The sequence below is a fragment of the Polistes canadensis genome, unplaced genomic scaffold, assembly GCF_001313835.1.
Source record: "Polistes canadensis isolate GaletaPanama2010 unplaced genomic scaffold, ASM131383v1 scaffold_270, whole genome shotgun sequence".
Classification (NCBI taxonomy): Eukaryota; Metazoa; Arthropoda; class Insecta; order Hymenoptera; family Vespidae; genus Polistes; species Polistes canadensis.
This window is the reverse complement of record NW_014569817.1, coordinates 158,137-177,861: the sequence shown is the minus strand read 5'-3', so window position 1 is coordinate 177,861 and position 19,725 is coordinate 158,137. Positions and strand designations below refer to the sequence as shown.

Sequence of the window (19,725 nt, the reverse complement as noted above, 5' to 3'; positions counted from 1 at the left end):
ACGATTCTTATATGAGATATATAGATAGATAGAGAGAGAGAGAGAGAGAGAGAGAGAGAGAGAGAGAGAGAGAGAGAGAATGTTGGAACGTGGCCCTTTGAGCGTTCGCGATCCGCGTTTACTTCTTTAGAGAGAGAGAGAGAGAAAGAGAGGCTTTGCGATCAGTGATCATCCGTGACGCGAGGTGCCGAGCAAGCTGGTGAACGAGGCGTGCGTTAATGCCTCCTGCGTCTATTTTTACGTAAGGGGTTGTACACGTACACACGTATACATAGAAAAAGACTAGCCGTCGGCTCACGAAGACAGAGACAGATAGTTAGAACGTGAGAGAGAAAGAGAGAAAGAGACATGTGGAACGGGCACGATCGGAGGAGCATCAGCGCATTAACAATTATATTACGGAAGCTCAAACTGTTATGCGCGAGTGAATTCATACCCGGTTGGTATATACATATGTGTGTGTTTAACGTGTGGATATATTGTGAGGGACGATTGGTTGGCAAACAGGAAAAGAAAAGAAAATCTACCTGTACGGGGTATTTTTTCTTTTCTTTTCTTCTCTTCTCTTCTTTTTTTTTTGTTTTGTCTTTTTCATACTCGTAGAATAATCGCGATAATTGTGCGAAAGTATGATGAATAAAAGATCGTATACGATTTATTGGGTATTGTTTTAAGGTAAGAAAGGTGGAATATTTTTTCATTTTTTTCTGGGTAGACCTTTTTCCCTAGGTCAGCCAAAAGTGTGTACGTGTGTATGTATTTATAACGGGTGGCCCTGCGAAACGCGCATCGTAATAGCGAGGTCATTAAGCTGGTCAGACCAGTCGTGGCTTTCATCTCTCGCAGTTATTAACAAAGTTCAGGCTCTTTCGCATTTCCCGGTTGGTGTTAGTGAAAGACGGTAAGGGAGTTGGTGTAGTAGCAGTAGCAACGGACAGCTTCGGTTACCCTTTGGTCGCGTCGTAACAGTGCCTGTGATTTAATTCTTTTCTACGTACGCAAGTGAGAGAGCAAGAGAGAAAGGACAGTGTCATATTCGTAGGGTTGTATAAAAGAGAGAGAGAGAGAGAGAGAGAGAGAGAGGGTCGAGCAAGCGAGCGAATTGAACTCGAAGGGTTGGGTGAGTTGGTGGGTGGTGCTTGCTAACTCGGAGAAGAGAGAAACAGAGACTCTGGCGACGCGAGCGAGTGACGAAAGGGAACAAGAGGGGGAAAGGGAAGTGGTCCTGAGCGAGTAGGGCGAGTAGTCTAGGCGAGACTTAATTAAACACCGGCCAAAGCCAGGCTAGTTCACAAAGTGACCGCGGCACCTACACCCTCTTGTACCAGCCACCATCCCGAGTTACCGTAGCCGTTGCTGTTGCTTCTGGACGATGTAGTCGTTCTTGGAACATAATACCTATTGGCTACCACCACTCTCTTCCAAGCGAAAACGACCGGAGAACACGCGCTCATTGATCAATTGTATTACACGAATTCTTGCTTTCGCTTACTCTCTTCCCCAATAGGGTTCATTGATATTCAACGCTACTTCTTCAGTTTTTCTTTTTTATCCTTTGCGTTCCAATCAGTTAACAGGTAATTACCGTTAGAAATATCTTACGAAAAAAAATCGTAGCAAGTAATCTCGAATAATTTGATTGACTTATTAAGATTCTTTTTATTTTACTACTTCGATGTGATATTCGCTAGAATCTCTTACCGATCTGTAACATTGACAGCGGCAACGGCAACGGCAACGGCAACGGCAACGGCAACAGAAGCAGTAGCAGCAACAGAAGCAGTAACACATCAACGCCGAGCGTTCTTTTTATCTCAAAGCCTTTGCGTTTCTCCCTTTTGCGCTTTCTCTGTATTCCTCAATTTCCAATGAGTCGGAATACGACATGAAACGCTAAACTGCCACAAAGGGGGTAAGCCCCGACGAACCCTTTGCCCGTTCTCCCTCCCTCCAATCTCTTTTCCTCTTCACCGTTGTTTTTCTCTTCGTGAGCGGGAGGCAAGGGGGAGGGGGAGGACGGGGTAGCTAAAGCGCACTCTCTTCGTCCTCGTCCTCTTCTTCGTTCTTTTTCACTTCTTTGTCTTTCTCTCTCTCTCTCTCTCTCTCTTTCTCTTCTCGTTTCTACTTCCCAGAGCTTTCTCAACGTCATCGCATTGAGAAGAGAATTCTTTTTATTTTTTTTTTTTTTTTTTGTTATAAAAAAATCATTGACGTGGAAAAAGAAACAAAAGGTCCAACGATAATCGATGGAAAATTGAAAGATCATTTTCTTTGAAGAAATTATTGGAAACGTGTGGTTAATTATTATTGTGTGTCTATGTGTTTATTATAATATAATAAAAGTATCGAACGAGAAGTTAAGAATTCAATGAATCAGAAGAGAATGGTGAAACCAAGAGGGAGAGACTGGATCTCTCTTGTATTATACAAAGAGTAAGTACCCGTCTTTCTCGCATACTTTGGAATCATGCTCCTCTTACATACATGAAGTTGAGGGTGATGGTCATTGGTACGTTTCTATGTGTATAGTGTGTAAAGTAGAGTTATGTTAGAAGGGTGGGAGTTTGGCTGTCAGTCGAAGAGGAGCTGCTGGAGCAGGAGGATGGGGTGGAAAAGGAGGAGGGAGGTGGACAGGGTGGTAGTTGGTCGAAGAGGGTAGCAACGATAGCTGTTCACTTCAAAGCGAATCGTTGGTTGTTACGCACGAGGGCATCGCCGTCACCGTCGTGAACTCTTTTGAGAATTAGCCTTTCGTTGGCTCGAGGACGAACCGACGACACTTCTCTCTTTCTCTCTTAACTGTCAATCTATCTCTCTTAAGGATGGTTCAGGGTTTACATTAGCCTTTGAGAATGACTACGGTTAGATTTCGGATGATTTCGGTGTAAAATACGCACGATTTGTTCTTAGATAGGATAGGATACTGATCAGGTATTTTTAAACAAAAAATATATATTAACATATTCGTAATTAGCATTGATCTAACGAAATACTTAAACGAATATTGCATACAATCATTTCTAATAAAACAATGAAATTAATGATTGAAGAGACTAACTACAGATTTTCAAATGATCTTAGGGCTTTGTATGACTGTATTTAGTTTCCTTTAATTGTTATCTTTTCGATTTATTATAGAAGATTTGATGATTTGTGTTCGGTGAGGAATCATGGACAGACGAGAACTGTGAAAATTCAGGGACGAAGTGTGACTATAGAGAGAGTGAAAATGAATTAGAGAAAGAGAGAGAAAGAGAGATTATGGGTAGTCGTCCTCGAGAATAGGGGGTTCCCGAAACGTAGCAAATTCCCTCGGGTCCCAATTACACCGACACCCGATCCAGGCATTACGGACAAGCTAATTCGAAGGGTGAGTACGTGTATAAATCTCGCTCAGTTGATTGTGCCATTTCGAATCCGTTTGTCAACGGATAATTCAAACGCCTTCCCGAAACTTCGACTTCGAGATCAAGAAATTCCATAAAATCGTTTCTTTATTTTATTTGAATTATTTAACAAATAAATTTCATGGTGTATATATCTCGTAATTACACTTCGAGTCGGATTTTCCGTTAGAACAAATCAATACGCTTTAGCAACCCTTAAAAGCGAAAAAACGTGGCAAACTATCAACGCCCAAAAGAGTTAATTACATTCGATGAGAAGAATTGTCGTAGGGTGACGTGCTGTGTAATGGGGGGAGGGGGGTTAGATACAGGTACCGTAGAAGAGGACGAAGATGGGATTTAGATATCCACGAAGAAAGTAACAAACGAACGAGAGGAGAAATAGAAATCAAATCTATTTTGAAATAATGAAAAACTATGAAGATTGTCAAATGAGTACTGAACGTAGAAGAAAAGAGACAGTAGGCGTCTAGCTGAAATTAGAAAAATAAATAAATAAATAAAGGTAAAGAAAAAGGGAGATAAAGAAAGGAAAAAAAATATTACTTTGGAATTAGCGTTATCGTTGGTGCCACTTTCTTTGTGAGATTAATCGGTGTGCATATAATTTTTCTTTGAAGGTAAAAAGAGTGTCAGAGAAAGAGAGAAAAAGAGAGGAAAGGGTAGCTTCGAGAAAGGGGTGTTTCTTTCGACGCGTCTTGCAACAAACGGTTCGGCTAATTACAGGGAGGCCGCAGCACCGTGTAAAGCAACGGCAAAGGCAGCTGTCGGTTCTGGAGCTTCCGCGGTTCTCGGCCTTTAACGCATGTACACACACACACATATATATATATATATATATGTATATATTATGTATATATTATATACATATATATATGTCGAGAAGGTTTTTGCTTACGAAAGTTTAGAATTCTCGTGTCTTTGTCATCGTCCATTCGAAGATTACTACCACCACCGGCACCAAGATGGCAGCCAGAATATCCGCTTGAGGATCTGAACCAGAAGCTTGCTTCGAACGTACGTAACGTTTTATTTGTTTTTACAGACAGCACTCTCTATCCTAAGCTGTGATCTCTTAGTTTCTTCTGTGCTTATACTAATAATAATATTAACATTAACATTGTGTGTCAGCCTATAACCGTGAGATGAAAAGTAACACTGTTCCGATATAACCGATCTTTTATATTTTTTCTCTTTTTTCTTGTTCTTTTTCTTTTCCTTTTTATATTATTTTTTGTCTATATTATTAAATAATTAATTTTGCAGCACATAAACAAGATTTTATTATTTATATTAAAAATTATAATATCTTTCTGTCTGTCTTTCTCTTTTGAACGTTCATTTTATAAATAAAGCCTAAAAATTTGTATAAAAAAAATGTTATTAAAGTAAGGTGCAAGGTTATAATGATAAACGTCGAGAGAAAGGTCATCTTATTGTTTTATTCGCAAGACATGGTTCATCATCCCCTTGGCAGGACGCTGACACGATAGGGAGAGACCGACGACTGTTTCGTAACCCCTGCCAAGATAATACGAGAACATTCAACTCCCTCTTTCAAGGCCCTTCCTCCCCTCCCTACCCGACATCACCACTACCCTCTTTTCCACCCTATGCTCGCTCAACGGGCGGTCGAGAAGATTTCAACCTTTAGCGAAATGCCAAGCTCGCCTCTAAACGGGCTAATAACGTTGCTCCCTTTCTTCATATACTATACAGATACTATTACCTTCTTCGTGCCTTCAATTCTCTCTCTCTTTCTCTTCATTACCGTCTTTCTCTTTCCATTATACTGGTTACCATCAAAAACGAACCACTGAAACAAGACTCGTAGTCGATGCCAAGATAATCATTCAAAGTTAAGCAAACTAATCGATTTCGAAATAAATGTTTATCTAAACAAATATATACACAGGTCTATAAGAATTATTATTAATAAAATATCAAAATAATAATTAATGATACAAAATGTGTTATTTCTTTGAAGCGATGATAAATTTAAGTCGTTAAATATATATAAAGGTAAATATAATGATTATAGATCTAAAGAGAGAAATAATTATTGTAAATATAAAACAAACAAAATATATACGGTAAATACAAAGTGTTATTTTGAAAATTAAACAAATGAACTTTTATTTATATAATTGAATTAATAAAATATTAATTTCTATTTATTTGAGTACCTGTAAAGTTAAATTGTTTTCGATTGCTAATAGTAATTTCTTGTTATCCACGCGTATGTATATATTGTACCAAGACTCATGCACATGTATTCTCGAGGATGATGGGTGTGGTAGAGTTCGCGAAGGAAAAAGAGAAACGCTTGTAGGAACGCCCTCGTTAAACCCAGACATATGCTATAGATTGACACGGTATCTCTTACAAGACGGTCATTAGTCGAATGAGCAAAGGTCTTACGAAGTACCTGCGTAAATATCCGTGGGACTGGCCGGTCATCAATCATCTCGGAGAATCGTACGAACGAACTGAACTTGCAAAGGCTCGCCTCTTTATACTTTTTTTTTTTTTTTATTTAATTTACTTTTCATTTCTTTTTTATCTTTTTATTTTGCTTTTAAGACGTCGGAAAGACAAAAGCAAATTACTTTCTTCCAAGCTAATTCCTTTTGCCTTTTTACATTGTATCTTTGTTTTTTTTTTCTAATTTCATCATTTTAAACGGTTATTCATTTTGTTTTTAACAATTGCAATAGACAAAAATGAGAAAATATTAATCACAATTCGATATAAAGACTTTGAGAAAAATAATGCATTGGGTTCTCGCATGCATCCACAAAATTATTCAAACAAAGTCACCGTATATTTGTATTCCGATAATGTTTTTTTCAGTCATGTGTAGAATAAAAAAAAAAGAGAAAAAGAAAGAAAGAAAGAAAGAGAATGTCATCGAAGATAAAGGTTGCCGATAAGGTGACACGAAGGGAGAGAATATTTCCTATATTTGCGATATCATAAGGCTCGGTGGTAGTGTCGGGTTGGGACAGGAGGGTGAGGATGGTCTTGGGCTCAGGTTGGAAGGGTCGTACATGGATAGAACAAGAGAAAGAGAGATAGAGGAAAAAAGAATAGTGGGTTTGGTCGGCTATTCCGTGAGACTGTCTGTCATATTCATGTATTGACACTGAGCTGGTTGACTAATGGACTGCTGTTGTCGCAGTCTCGTGTTACCGCGAACGTCCGGCCCCGCCAAGTCGTTTTTCCTGCGAATCGAGAGAAAGCGAAGCCACAAATGACGAGGACACCCTCACCCTCCCCACCTACATCTATAAATATACGTAAACATATAGGGTGATTCAGTAACTATAGTCAGATGAAATGACTTTTTATTTGATTGAACCTAACGTTCCGACTCACTCGATGCAAATGCGCGTTTAGAAAATTAATAAATTCACGAAATTTTTGTTTCAAATTAATATATGGGACATTGTTATTTCTTTATTTATGCATTTGTTGGATAATATAATAAAAGAACAATTTTATTTTTCGCACCGAGAGAAATAATTCGATCTGACAATAGTCATTGACTCGCCCTGTAGACTCGCACGTGTCTACTCTCTTTTTTTTTTGTTCTCTCTCTTTCTCTTTTTTTTTTATTTCACTCACTCTTCCCTCGCACCACGTATACACTAACCACCATCGAATATATTTTTCACGGGAGGAAACAATGGTCTACCGGTGTGATTTTTTATTCGCCGATAAAATTCATTTCTTGATACAACGGGTTGATCCACTTAAAAAAACGTCAGGACGAACAACAAAGGATCTCTAAATGCCCCCTTCTCTATCTCTCTCTCTCTCTCTCCCTCTCCCTAACACACAATTTTTTTTATATATAAATCTATCTCTTTTGCTTTTTGGATCATAGCACGATGGAGAGAGAAAAAGAAAGAAAGAAAAAGAGGGGTTAGAGGAGGGTGGGAAGGGTAGGTGGAGGGGGAGGGGGAGTTGGAGCAGCATCGTCGACACGTCACCGAAGGTCTTTCCATTTTTTAATAACAAACGAGGAGTGCGGGGACAAGGACGAGAGCTGGGTGGGGGGGTGTATGGGGTGCACGCTTATTCACGCGTCATTCCACGCGACTTCTACATATTTATCGAGGCTCTCGCGCATTGTGTCCGCGTCAAGCGGGACGTCGAGCTTGCTCGCGAAAATTTCGCGATATTGGAATCGAGTATGGTTGTATGTATGGTTGTATAGATCTATATATGGATGGATATACATATGCGCTTACGAACGTATAGAACACGTACGGATTTGCTCGCTCAGCCAGTTTTTTCTTTTCGTCGAAACCGCTAAACCAGTTGTCGATGTATAACGTTGAAAATCAAAGAATCTCTACGAAGGATAGAGACATCTATCTATCTATCTCTCTATTTTTTTACATAAAAAAAAAGAGAAAAAAATATATATAAAGATATTTATCCATTTTAAATGATCTTTTATTTTACTAGAAGATGCAGGAATCAAATTGGATAATCAAAATGAAGAGGGAGAAGGCAAACCTTAGCCGTAACTATTCTATTACAAACTGATGTCCGATACAAAGTTGCTTTGAGCGATCACCGGTTCCAACACTCCGTTGTCCTCCTCCCTTCCATTAAATGTACCAAGAAGAAGAAGACACTAATGTAAGACTTAGACCGATAGAAATGAAGGAATCAAGCAAGTAACTAACTAACTAACTAACTAACTAACTAATGAACGATAGGAAACAGAAAGTGGAAAAGGAGAAGGATGAAAGACGACAAGTTGCGTTGCAAAGCTTCTTCGAGAATAATAGCATCGTACAAGGTAAGTAATCTACCTGGATCTTGCTTAGACTTTCTAACACGTTGTCTCTATCTACCTATCTATCTATCTATCTATCTATCTAGCTAGCTAGCTTTTTCTATTCCGTTCTTCTCTTGGTGTTCAGTCTCTATGGCTTCTTGATTTATCGTCGAATTAACTCCAGGGTTCGAAAGACAAGCTCGATATATGTGACAACGATGAATAATACAAAACTCGAAAATGAATAAATTAGTATTGAAAGAAATCGTCACAAATGATCGTTCAATGTCGACATAAGAAAGAAGAAGAATATGCTGAAACCTTAGAAAATATTCTATATAATATATGTAAAAGTATATATGTACGTATGAATGTATAGTGCAGTATAGTATAGTATAGTCTAGTATGTCAAGGGGATATTGCATCCTCATATCGTTTGCTACTTACCTCGAACTTTTTGCTCGTCTTGAAGCTGGCGTTCTAGGCTGTCCTTCACCTCTCTTTCACGAAGAACGTCCATCTTTAACTCGGCTGTAAATAAAATATGAAAAGTTTATTACCTGTGCATATGTTTAAACGTATTTAAAAAATCATTTCTAATACTACGAATGGAGATTTTAAAAAAATAAATTAATAAATGAGCGATCTATACTTCTATAAAGTAGAAATAATCGATGAGTATATTATAATAAAATTAATTAGTATCAAAATGATGAATTTGAAAATTATTGATGAGAGAGAAAGATAGATAGAGAGTTATATGATAATGACGGTTCTCTCGCGAAGGTTAGATTAATTTGATAATAAGAGAGTCTCGTTCCTATTGGATCCGACCAAAGTATGGGAGAGGTAGAATATCGTACGGTTGGCTGGTCGGACGATTAAATCCAACGGCGATGGGCATGCAAGAGAGCTCGCATAGTTACGTCTAATAGAATTGTATTAAGTCGTCGGATTCGTCCTTTTCCTTCTCTCAAGACATGTTCTCTCTCTCATCTGCTCTCCTATATCCACTCGATCTCTCGCTACGCTTCCAACTTTGAAACTTGGCATATTCCCATGGGAGCCAGCACGCTAAATTAGCCATTTCGAATCTCGACGACAGTTTCTCAGAAGGAGTCTCCAAATACTCTTGCAAACTTGACTACTATACTGCTGACAAGAACATATTCGATAGAAATTTAATAGAAATTTGCCCTTTTTATGCTAAATCATATGAAACAATTTTATTCGTTAACTTTAATCATTCATTTTCAGACAAAATATTATATATATTCATGAGTATTTTTCGAAACTCTTTGATTCTGTGGTTGCTTTCTTGCTAATTCAAAATCACTTTTCAGTTGGTAACGCGATAAAACGTTTTTTGGCCTCTCCAAATCGAGCGGGCTAATTTAGTTTGAAGGAGAGTTAGTTAGGGGAAGAAAAGTGGAGAAAGAATGAAAGAGACAGAAAATTCAGCCCCTATTTCTCTTCTTTTTTCTGCTCGTCTACCTCTCGAATTACATTGGCTCCGAAGCAATGAGCCACGCAGGATACTACGCACGGTCCTTTTCTTTGCGGCTGATAAGTTTCCTTCCTAATGTCAGCGGTAATTGCCCGATATACCGAGATAACTTAGTTTACTCAGGATCGTTATTGTAATTCCTTGTTAAAGAGAGAGAGAGAAAGATATATCTGCTTGGTCGATTCGATTTTGACTTTTACCAGGCCAAGAAAAATGAGAAAAAAAAAGAAAAGAAAGAAAAAGAAAAAGAAGTAGATAACAGTGTTAATAATTTGAATAAAAAATTCTTACGAACCATGAACATCGTCGATTATCGTCTATTCCAATATCAACTTAATCAATCTCGTAGAGTAAGGGATCGTTAAAGATCGTAAAATTCAAACGGTTTACCATTGATATTGAAAGTTAACACGTTAACGGGGGGAGAGGTTCGTTCGAGATGAGAAATTTTGGTATAACAGCACATGGCATCGAAAAGGAGTCGCGATACGAAGGACGAGAAAGGGTGCGAGTCTTCTCGATGAGAAAGGATAAGAGAGTAGGAGACGAAGTAGGAGACGAAAGAGGAGAATGAGGAGGGGGAGGAGGAGGAGAGGAGAGGAGGTGGAGAAGAGAACGATGAGCCTCGGAGAAGAGAATCATGTTGGTAGATTAGGTAGGGCCTGCGTCTCAGCAGTCTGGCAGCAATTTGAGAGCGTTTGCGAGGTCCATTAACGGCGGTAACTCTTCACGACCGGCCGCCACGAAGATTCAATTTGAATGCTAACCAGAATAGGAAGTTCGCGCCGAGGCACACCAACTATATACATATACTTATATATATATATATATATGTATGTAGGTATGTACGTGTGTATGTATACGTACGTCCCATGAACCCCGCGCCACTCTGTTATTGCCAATTTCGGCGCGTTTCTGTAGCCCACTTTGCGATCGTTTAGATTATCATCTCTCTCTCGCGCTGCTTTTGCTTCCTTCCTTCCTTGCTTATACACTTGTTTTCTCTCTTTCTCTTCATTTATTCCTCTCTCCTTTCCAAGGATAATTGAACTTTATTAGAGATCGTCCCTGGAATACCAACCCTTGTATCAACCTCGAAGATCATTCCTCGTATCGATTTCATTCTTAAAATGATCAACGATTATTCACTCTTATTTTCTTTGATTTCTCTTTTTTTGTCGTCATCGATGTCGAATTATCGTTCCGAGATTTAAATGATAATTATCATTTACGATCGTCCAGAGTATTTTCATATACATTTCGTTCCTTATTTGAGTGGTTTTCCCATTCAAGTTTGATTCATCATTCACGAATCCCCAACGAAACGGTGAAATTCGCGAGAAGTTCGTCACGATGAAAAGAAGAAGAGAAAATCAATTATGCTACCGTCACATAGAGAAAGAAAGAGAGAAAAGAGGGAGAAGGAAAATGGCGTTATTGAAATTTGGCCACGGTAAGCATTAAAATTGCACGAATTAATATTAGCACGGTGAATGGGTATGAGAAAAAGCCTTGGAGACCAAAAGAAAAGCGAGCTGAGGATCTCTCCAAAGTAGCGATACGAAACTTCGCGTTTTATCATTCTAACGTCAATTAGAGGAACCCTAATCGTGTCTCGGGTCATAAATCGAGAGTTATATTCTACCGAGTTTTGTGCGAATGGATTTTAAGGAAGAAACCTTTTACCCCTCCTAAATAGAATAAATGTATACCTACATTAGAATTAACTTTAGTTTAATAACATTTCATTTCATTTTTCTTCTCCTATCGTCCTTTAAGGCCTTACATACGACCAGAATTTTCCAAAGATTGTACTATTGTATATAGTACTATACTTATATCAAACAATGCGTACTATTTATTTTTATTAATTTCTATTGTAATCCCTACTATAAAACAATTGTTTTCTTTTAGCGCATTTTTGGCGCTGCTAGACTTATGTAAGGCTTTAACGAATGATTTAAAGAATCTAGTAAATAATTAGAAAAAAAAACAAAATATAGTATTACAATTAATTGCGAGAGAGATTAATGATTAAATATCTAGTTATAGTAGGCGTGATCTATATCATACACATACATGACATAACTCGTGAAGGTTTAATCCGTTCGTAAGGTAAATCCAGTTCTCCTTCTCATTTTCCAACACATACACACATATCATCAGCTCCATCCGAATGTGGACATTATCGGTGTTTAGAATCGATCGGCGATAATAATTTTCACGCTAATTCGAGCCGCCGGCCGCGTTGTAACAATAACGGTGCAACGGAACGTGCATGCTACCGTTACCGAAGCGATTCATGGTTATTGATTAGTATATAGGTGCCAGCAAGAAGACGGTGCTCTGGTTTTGGGGGTTGAAGGCTCGGCTTGGGACTCCGCCGGAGGGAGGGAGGGGACAACTTCGGGGGTTAAGGGTAGGGGGTGGCTTGTATAGCGTTCACATCCCCGGAGGGCTTGTACGACGTCGTGTACACGTATATGGCTTATACCCAAGCGCGCTAAGATATTCGCACGGCCCGAGGCCACCCTCAGAAACAACAATGTCAACTTACCCGCCGTGCCCTGCAATCGTTTGAATAGTATAATGTAGTTTTCGTGTTACCCTGTCGATTCCTTTCACCCTAAAACCTCCTCCTAACTCCCTTCCGCCCACTAAAACCTATGAAACACTTAAATAGAAGATTTATTCACTTCTGAATTTCTTATATTTATCGAGTCTTATTTTTTGTACATATGAATAATCAATTTTGACGTAATAGAGACGATAATTAGATTATGATTAATTATATCTAGTTTAAGAATACACACACACACACATATATATATATATACACGTACATAGATAAAGATAAAATTGGTTAATGTTTCTTCGCAATTCAATTTTAACGGATCAAGAACGGCAATAAAGCGTCGTGCATGGAATTAACCCGTAGGATTATTTCGAGAATTTACAACCTAGGGTACTCACTCTATCTATCTATCTTTCTCTTTCTCGCGATACCACTTAGGTGAATCTTATTTGCATAGCTTCCGCCAGATTCCTTCGTGGAAATTAGAATTTCGAAGATGCGCCGCCGGCTGCGGAATAGCATTTTCTTCGAATCACGAAGGTTACTAATTAATTTTCTAAGAGATATTAGATAGACGATAAGATTTAAGGACATGTATAGTAAACGTTGGCTACATCGACGTTTTACTATAGAATATGCATACATATATATATATACATATAAACCTATTTCGATGGTGCCATTGGACTTTAATAAATTTTCCAATCCTAATCCCGATTAATCTCCATGTTGTACTATTTGCCTAAGGCTCGATTTGAGAAGAGACGGTGTAAGAAGAAAGATAGAGAGAGAGAGAGAGAGAGAGAGAGAGAGAGAGAGAGAGAGAGAGAAAGGGTGTGAGTGAGCCTATAATATTTCTGGGGGTGAGAGAATATTATTGTTTCTACCCTTGAATATTATAGTTGAATAACGATTAAGTGTACATTGGAAAGTTCCTCCAGGCATGGTCCTTACTACATCTAATACTCCTAAAACTTAAATTGTCTTACAATATTATCTATTTTTTACTCTTATTATTTCTAAATAATATGTCTAACAATATTTTCATAATAGAATATATTTCTGTTAATTATTTTCTAATTGAAAAAATTTGTCACCTTTAGTCACGGTCTTCAAAAATAAAATACAATGATATCTCTCATAATTGTATATATATTTGTATTATAATAATTTATTTCTTTTTTTAAGAACTCTATTTATGAATGATGCTTTGATCATGGACTTCCTATTCTACCAAATAGATTTGACTTAGACTCGTTGCGAGAACGAAAGGCAATAGTTATCCCATGCGGATTACAGTCCTTGGCTAAGGACTACAAGGGTTTCCCTCCTGCGGGATTTAAGACGGACTTAGCTCTTGTTCCGGTCGCTGACCACTTTGCCTCCCATTAACCATTAACGGATCTAACGAAAATAGGATTAGATCGCAAGCTAGCTAGCGGAGAAGCTCGGTTAAAACTACCGACGTTCATAGTCGGCATCGGGTTTCTTGCCCGAAGGTGCCCGAACCAATGGATTATCGGAACTTCTTACTTTGTCTTACGTTATACCTAGGTATGCTTTCCAAACCTAATCATTATCATATCTTACTACTCTAACATTCTTATAAATATCATTCAATTCAAATCTAAATAATTATTATTTTAATATTTTATTATATGTTCAATGATCGATGATTCCAATAATTTCATTTTATTATAACTCTATAGATAACAGTTCTGATAATATTATTTTACTTTATAATATAATATTAATTTATTACCTTTAATTATTTATAATTATAGTTATTGCAAATTAAAATGTGTAGAGTGAAGTTCGTTAAAAATTGAACGAAGAATTTTAATGAAACATTTCAAACGAGTTTTAGTGTTAAAAAACATCATGATTTCTCTTTGCATGATATCTGTCTTTACGATTACGAGTAATATAATAACACCATAACAATGAATATACCTAACTCTAAGCGTATAAATTTAACGCGTTTGTAAACGATTACCTAAACGCGAATGGAAGAAGAAGGGGAGAAGAGAAGGAAAAGAAGGAAGGGGAAGAAGAGTTAGGTCGTAAGAGTTCGATCGTTAGGAGAGTAAAATAGTTTCGATATCTCGACGAGGTCGCGAGAACTCTTCTTATGCTTGCAGAAAATACTGAGAAAGAAAGAGAGAGTGAGTGAGTGAGAGAGAAAAAGAGGAAAAAGATGGTTCGCCGTTCGAACTCGCTGAAAGATACGGTGAAGAGCGTTTTCGCGTTTAAAGATAATCCTTACTTCTCGGGAATGGGGGGGACCTCCGGGATATCTTCTGGGAGTTATTACACTAGCTTCAACGACGACAACCACTACGATTTCCAAACTAAACAACTGTCAGTTATTCCGATAATAATTAGTACTCTTTTACTTATTACACGACGTCACACATATACTTTTTTTATTTTATTTTATCATTGAAAATTATCTCTAATATTAAAAATCATTATCTCACAATCAATTAATTATTATCTAATTAATTATAAATAATGAAACAAAATTATTTATGATACAATTTCAATTCTAGATAAGTGTTTATCGCATTTTGCAATAAATGAGAAAAAATATATCTTTGAATATACCGAAAACGTGAGCTTTGGATAGGCAGTAACATAAAAAATGTGATAAAATGGTAAAACAATGTTACGATGGTGTGAGTGAACTTACTTATATGTGAGTTATATATACACGATTTTTTAGGATCTTGAAAAAATGTATAAAGAAAAAGGGAAAGAAAAAGAGAAAGAGAGGGAGAGAGAGAGAGAGAGAGAAGTTTCTATCGTGACTTCCCATCGAGTGGCAGGAGATCGAAATGATCGTCGCGTTGTAACAAAATATTCGCTACGCGCGGCAATAAACGGCGTCGTTAACGACACAGTGTGTTCTCTCAACCTCCATTCTCCTCTCCTCACCCCTCCTCTTCCTCCTCATCCTTCTCTTACCTCTATCCTCTCTCACGTGGCCTTTACTACTGCCCTTTTATTGCCGGTAAATTATACGCTTTATTCGTACGTGCGACAACTCGAAAGCAAACTATATAATTGAACGGTAGTTAAAACTGCGGTAGGTCAAGTTTTTCCTTTTTGTTTTTCACGTATGCACACACACATACACATTTTCTGATATAGAAATAATGAATAATTCGATTAACACGATTAAAGAAATCAAATTTGGCATAAGAATGATATACGATTGAACGAACCAATCATCTTTGTATCAATTCTTATGAAAATTTCGTTGTTACGATGAATTTTTTACGATTCGAAGAAATATAATTGTGCAATAATAATGGAAACTTTTGTATCAACGTTAATGTCGTTAACGATGATTTTCCTTTTTTTTAAAAGAGGAACATTATCGTACGATTTCTAAGAATTCTCCGACGATTTGAATCTGCGAGGAAAAAGTAGAAAGAGAAAGAGATAGATAGTAGGATAGATAGAGAGACACTTTGAAAATACCCAAGAACAAGAATGACGGCTACGAGCACACGCAACACAGTGGTACTTAAATACAAACCGGTGATAAAATCCACAGAAGAACAAAGTCGACGAGGAGAAGAAAGAGAGAATGGAAAAAAAGATTTGCAAGCAGGTTGTGTCCCTCCTCTTTTTCCTCCTTCTCCTCTTCTTCTTTACGTCGTTCGCGAATGCTCGTAAATTTTCGCTTTATAATCGTCGCAGATGCGAAATTACCGTAGACCAAAGGGATTTCTTTTTCATGGAAAGGAGCCGAGAGTTGGCCGGTTTTGTTACTTAATTTCAACTTGTTCTTTCTCTTTCTCTCTCTCTCTCTCACTCATTCTTTCTACACACATATTTGATACGAAACAACGCTATTCTCTTACTCACCGATGTCTTTTTTTGTCCCCGAGGAAGGATCGATGTCTCCTCGATCGTTAAATCGAAGATTTACGTGATGTCTCTTTGTCAAAGGGAGGGGCGGAGAATGGAGGTGGTAGCGAAGGAGGAGGGCAGTGAAAGGGTGGTTTATCGTTCCGCCTTTTTCCTAGCAAAGTACTCGTATCCTACGCGCCGGAAAGGCATCCTACACGCAGGGATTACGCGGTATATCTCAGCACGGAAATCAAGCCGATCGGTGCCATTAATATTCTTTGAATTTTATTGTTAAATCCTATCGTTATACGTTCTAACAATGTGTTTCAAAGTTTCTATACGCAACATTATCTAATGATTTTTTCATCCTCAATTCTTTATTCTTTTTTCCTCGTTAGTTGCAAATACTTAAACGATCGGGGTACATTTCAAATATTCAATATTTCATTGATAAAATTAGATATTCTAAATACTACAAATTCTTTTTTGATTTTGTTTTTGCAATAGAACTGCGTCGATTAAAATTCTAGTTTTATTATTAAATAAATAATCGAGCGGTGTATAAGTTCGAAGCGTTAAAAGCGTAATTTATTATCCAGCCTGATGGCATTGGATGCTTTGTCCTCGCTCTTAAATTCTTAACGCTCTTCATCCTTTTCTCTTCTTTTCTCACCTTCGAAGTAGCACAGAGAAAGAAGAAGAAGGAGCCCGTTTATTCTCCATTTTCAACTCTTTCTTCTTTTTATTCTTATTCTCTTCTTGGCTTCTTAGAGAAGTCCAACCTAAAAGCAAGTAGTAGCTGTTCTTTCTACGAAGAAGCGGAGGAAAAAGAAAAGGATGAAGTATCAAGCACCCAGCACCAGCACTAGCAACAGCACCAGCAACAGCAACGGCAAGAACAACAGCAACTGTTAGGCTCGAAGATTCTCTGGTGGCTTATGCTAAGAGAAACTCCGGTGGTTTCTTTAATTGACGATTCGCTGCGTTCCAGGTTCGGTTTTGTGTCCGTAGAAAGGAAGTAAGGCTCGGAGAAGGTGGTAAACGACAACGGGTTGCTGCCTACATCGTATTGTCTCGCATTTTTATTTCTACTTTTCTTTCTGGAGCTCTTTAAGATGCTGTAATTGTGGTTTAGTGTATGTATGGGCACGCGCGTGTGTATACGTATATACGTAAACGATTCTGATCTCGAATGCGTATCTCTTGGGTGTGTGTATATGTTGCCGAATACTTTCTTTCTCTTTCTTTATTTCTTTCTATTTGTTTCTCCCACTAAGGTTGCTCTTCGCGGCAGGGTGTAACGAGTAACACAACGGGGCCACCCTGGCCTGAACGCCGAGATGTCCCATTAAAGAACGTTCGCTTCTTTTTCGATACACCAGAATGCCGACTTTGTACATGGACAACTTTTAAAGACCTTCCTTCTTTCCTTCCCATGTGACAAATACACTTTTATGATCCTTCTGTTTTGTTTTTTTTGTCCTTATGGAATATGTTAACGAGTGACGTGATAATCGTTTCAATAAAATTCATACTTGTCAACGTGCATAACGTTATATAGTTATATGAAAAATACATTTACGAATAAATGTTCATAGTCGAGATCATTTTTCTTCATATTTAGCGAGCTTCTCAAAATTATTGAATCCTTCAAGGTTGGTTAGGTGTTACCCGATACTCGTGAGTCACGGATCAAACTACGCTCGACAATTTGTAGTCGATGCACGCCTAAGGCTTCCGAGTTACGAGAACGACGTATTATAAAAGGTAGGAGAGTGACGCGCTTGCAAAAAACCGAAACGATCATCGTTGTCCAGTTTCCGTTGGATGAGTGTCTACTTTATCCTACTAAATTACACGTTACAATATTATTCATGTCGATTACGGACTACAATATTTCATTATAAATATTATTATGTTCATAATATTCGTAGGACATCGTCGTTTTAGAAAGCTTTTCAATGATATTCACCGACCATTTCTTTGCCACATTTTTTTATTTCGTTCTCTGTTTTTCGAAAGAACAATTTTTGTTTGCCGTTTCAGTTCTCATTTTTGAAAAAATATAAGCACTCTCGATACGATTTTATTATGAATAATAATTATTTCCATAAATTTGTGCCACAAATTCGCATTGATTTAAGTATTAACATTTTTATTTTATCCTTTATTTTCGAAAGGTTTGATTTTTGTTTCATTGCAGTTCTGTTGTGTAGAGAGTACAGGTACGAGCCACTCGAGGGTAATTAAATATCTGTGGACCTGAGTGGTGTATACGCCGCCCAATGCGCTACCTTAACGATTGTCTCTAGGTCAGAGGTCACGCACGCACACACATACACACACATACTGCGTTCCAGAGTCTTTCTCTCTCTCTCTCTCTCTCTCTATCTCTCTCTCTCTCTCTCTCTCTCTCTCGTTCGTCGATGTATAATGCGAGAACGGTCAGGAACGACGATTACTGCTGCCACGAAGAATAGCATGGGAACTATTATGCTTATTAAGGTAGAAAGTAATAAATTATAGGCGGCTAATAATGGGAACGGGGCGAGAGACGTAATTGATGTACGCGGAGGAAGTCGTTCGACGACTGCCTTCTTCCCTCTTTCTTTCTTCCTTCCTCTTTCTCAAGAAAGAAAGAAAGAGAAAGAGAAAAGAAAGAAAGAGAAAAAGAGAGAAAGATTCTCGATTCTAATAACAACTCGAACAATCGTTTCTTTCCTTCAAGAGAAATCACCTTTCAGATTTCTATATAATAATCTCATTTAAAAGATTATTTTCAATTTCCATCAAATACCTTTAACTCTATTAGAAAATTTCATAATATTTTTGTGCTCTTAATATATGAAAATTTAAATAATTATTTAAATATACTAATGTGTGACATCTGAAAGATTTTTCTATCGAGTTAAGTATCATTCAAATATTATTTTCTTTGAAATGTTCTATCATTATTTTAACAAGAAACAAACTAACGCGCAGGAATGAAATTTTATTCGAGTGATAAATCAATCTTCCAAAGATCGATCGTAAAGCATCTTTCGTATGTGTCCCTATTTATCGATGAAATACGTTCATCTTTTAAAAGATACAAATAAAAGGGTAGTTTCGACGAATGACCGTATCCGTGATATTTAACTGAACGATAAAGAAAGAAAGAAAGAAAATAAGAAATTGTATATATGGTGAAACGTGGTTGTTAACGCGTAAAGACCTAAGCACGGTTGACGTTCATGGCCAAAGTTAGTATTCCGAAGCTAATAAACCGATTTCGGTCTTAATTAAAAGAGACTGAGACTGTAGGCACTAATTAAAGCAAACATCCGGCACGAGTAAAACCGCACGAAGATAACGTTGATGACCTCGAAGATAAAATGAGTATAACGCAGAGTAAACGATATTTTCCTATTGAATCGATGAACAAAAAATAAATACAGGAACAACAATTCCTCACATGTGTTTATAACAATGTTTTATGCAAAAAAAAAAAACAAAAAAAATAAAATAAAATCCAAATTAAAAATAGAAGAAAAAACCATAGGTTGTTGTCGATGAGAAAATAACAAGTGTAAGCAAGTAG

The 19,725-nt window shown here is 37.4% G+C and overlaps 1 protein-coding gene across 7 annotated transcripts in view; it reads right to left on the bottom strand.

The window, feature by feature from the left end:
* LOC106790927 (dachshund homolog 2) overlaps positions 1 to 19,725 on the bottom strand; it is a gene marked incomplete at its 3' end in the record, with an annotated part of 190,928 nt that overhangs the window by 26,597 nt on the left and 144,606 nt on the right. For all 7 annotated transcript variants that reach the window (XM_014756197.1, XM_014756193.1, XM_014756195.1 and 4 more), the window contains 1 exon segment: positions 8,650 to 8,733. In XM_014756197.1, coding sequence (XP_014611683.1) covers positions 8,650 to 8,733 — 84 coding nt within the window.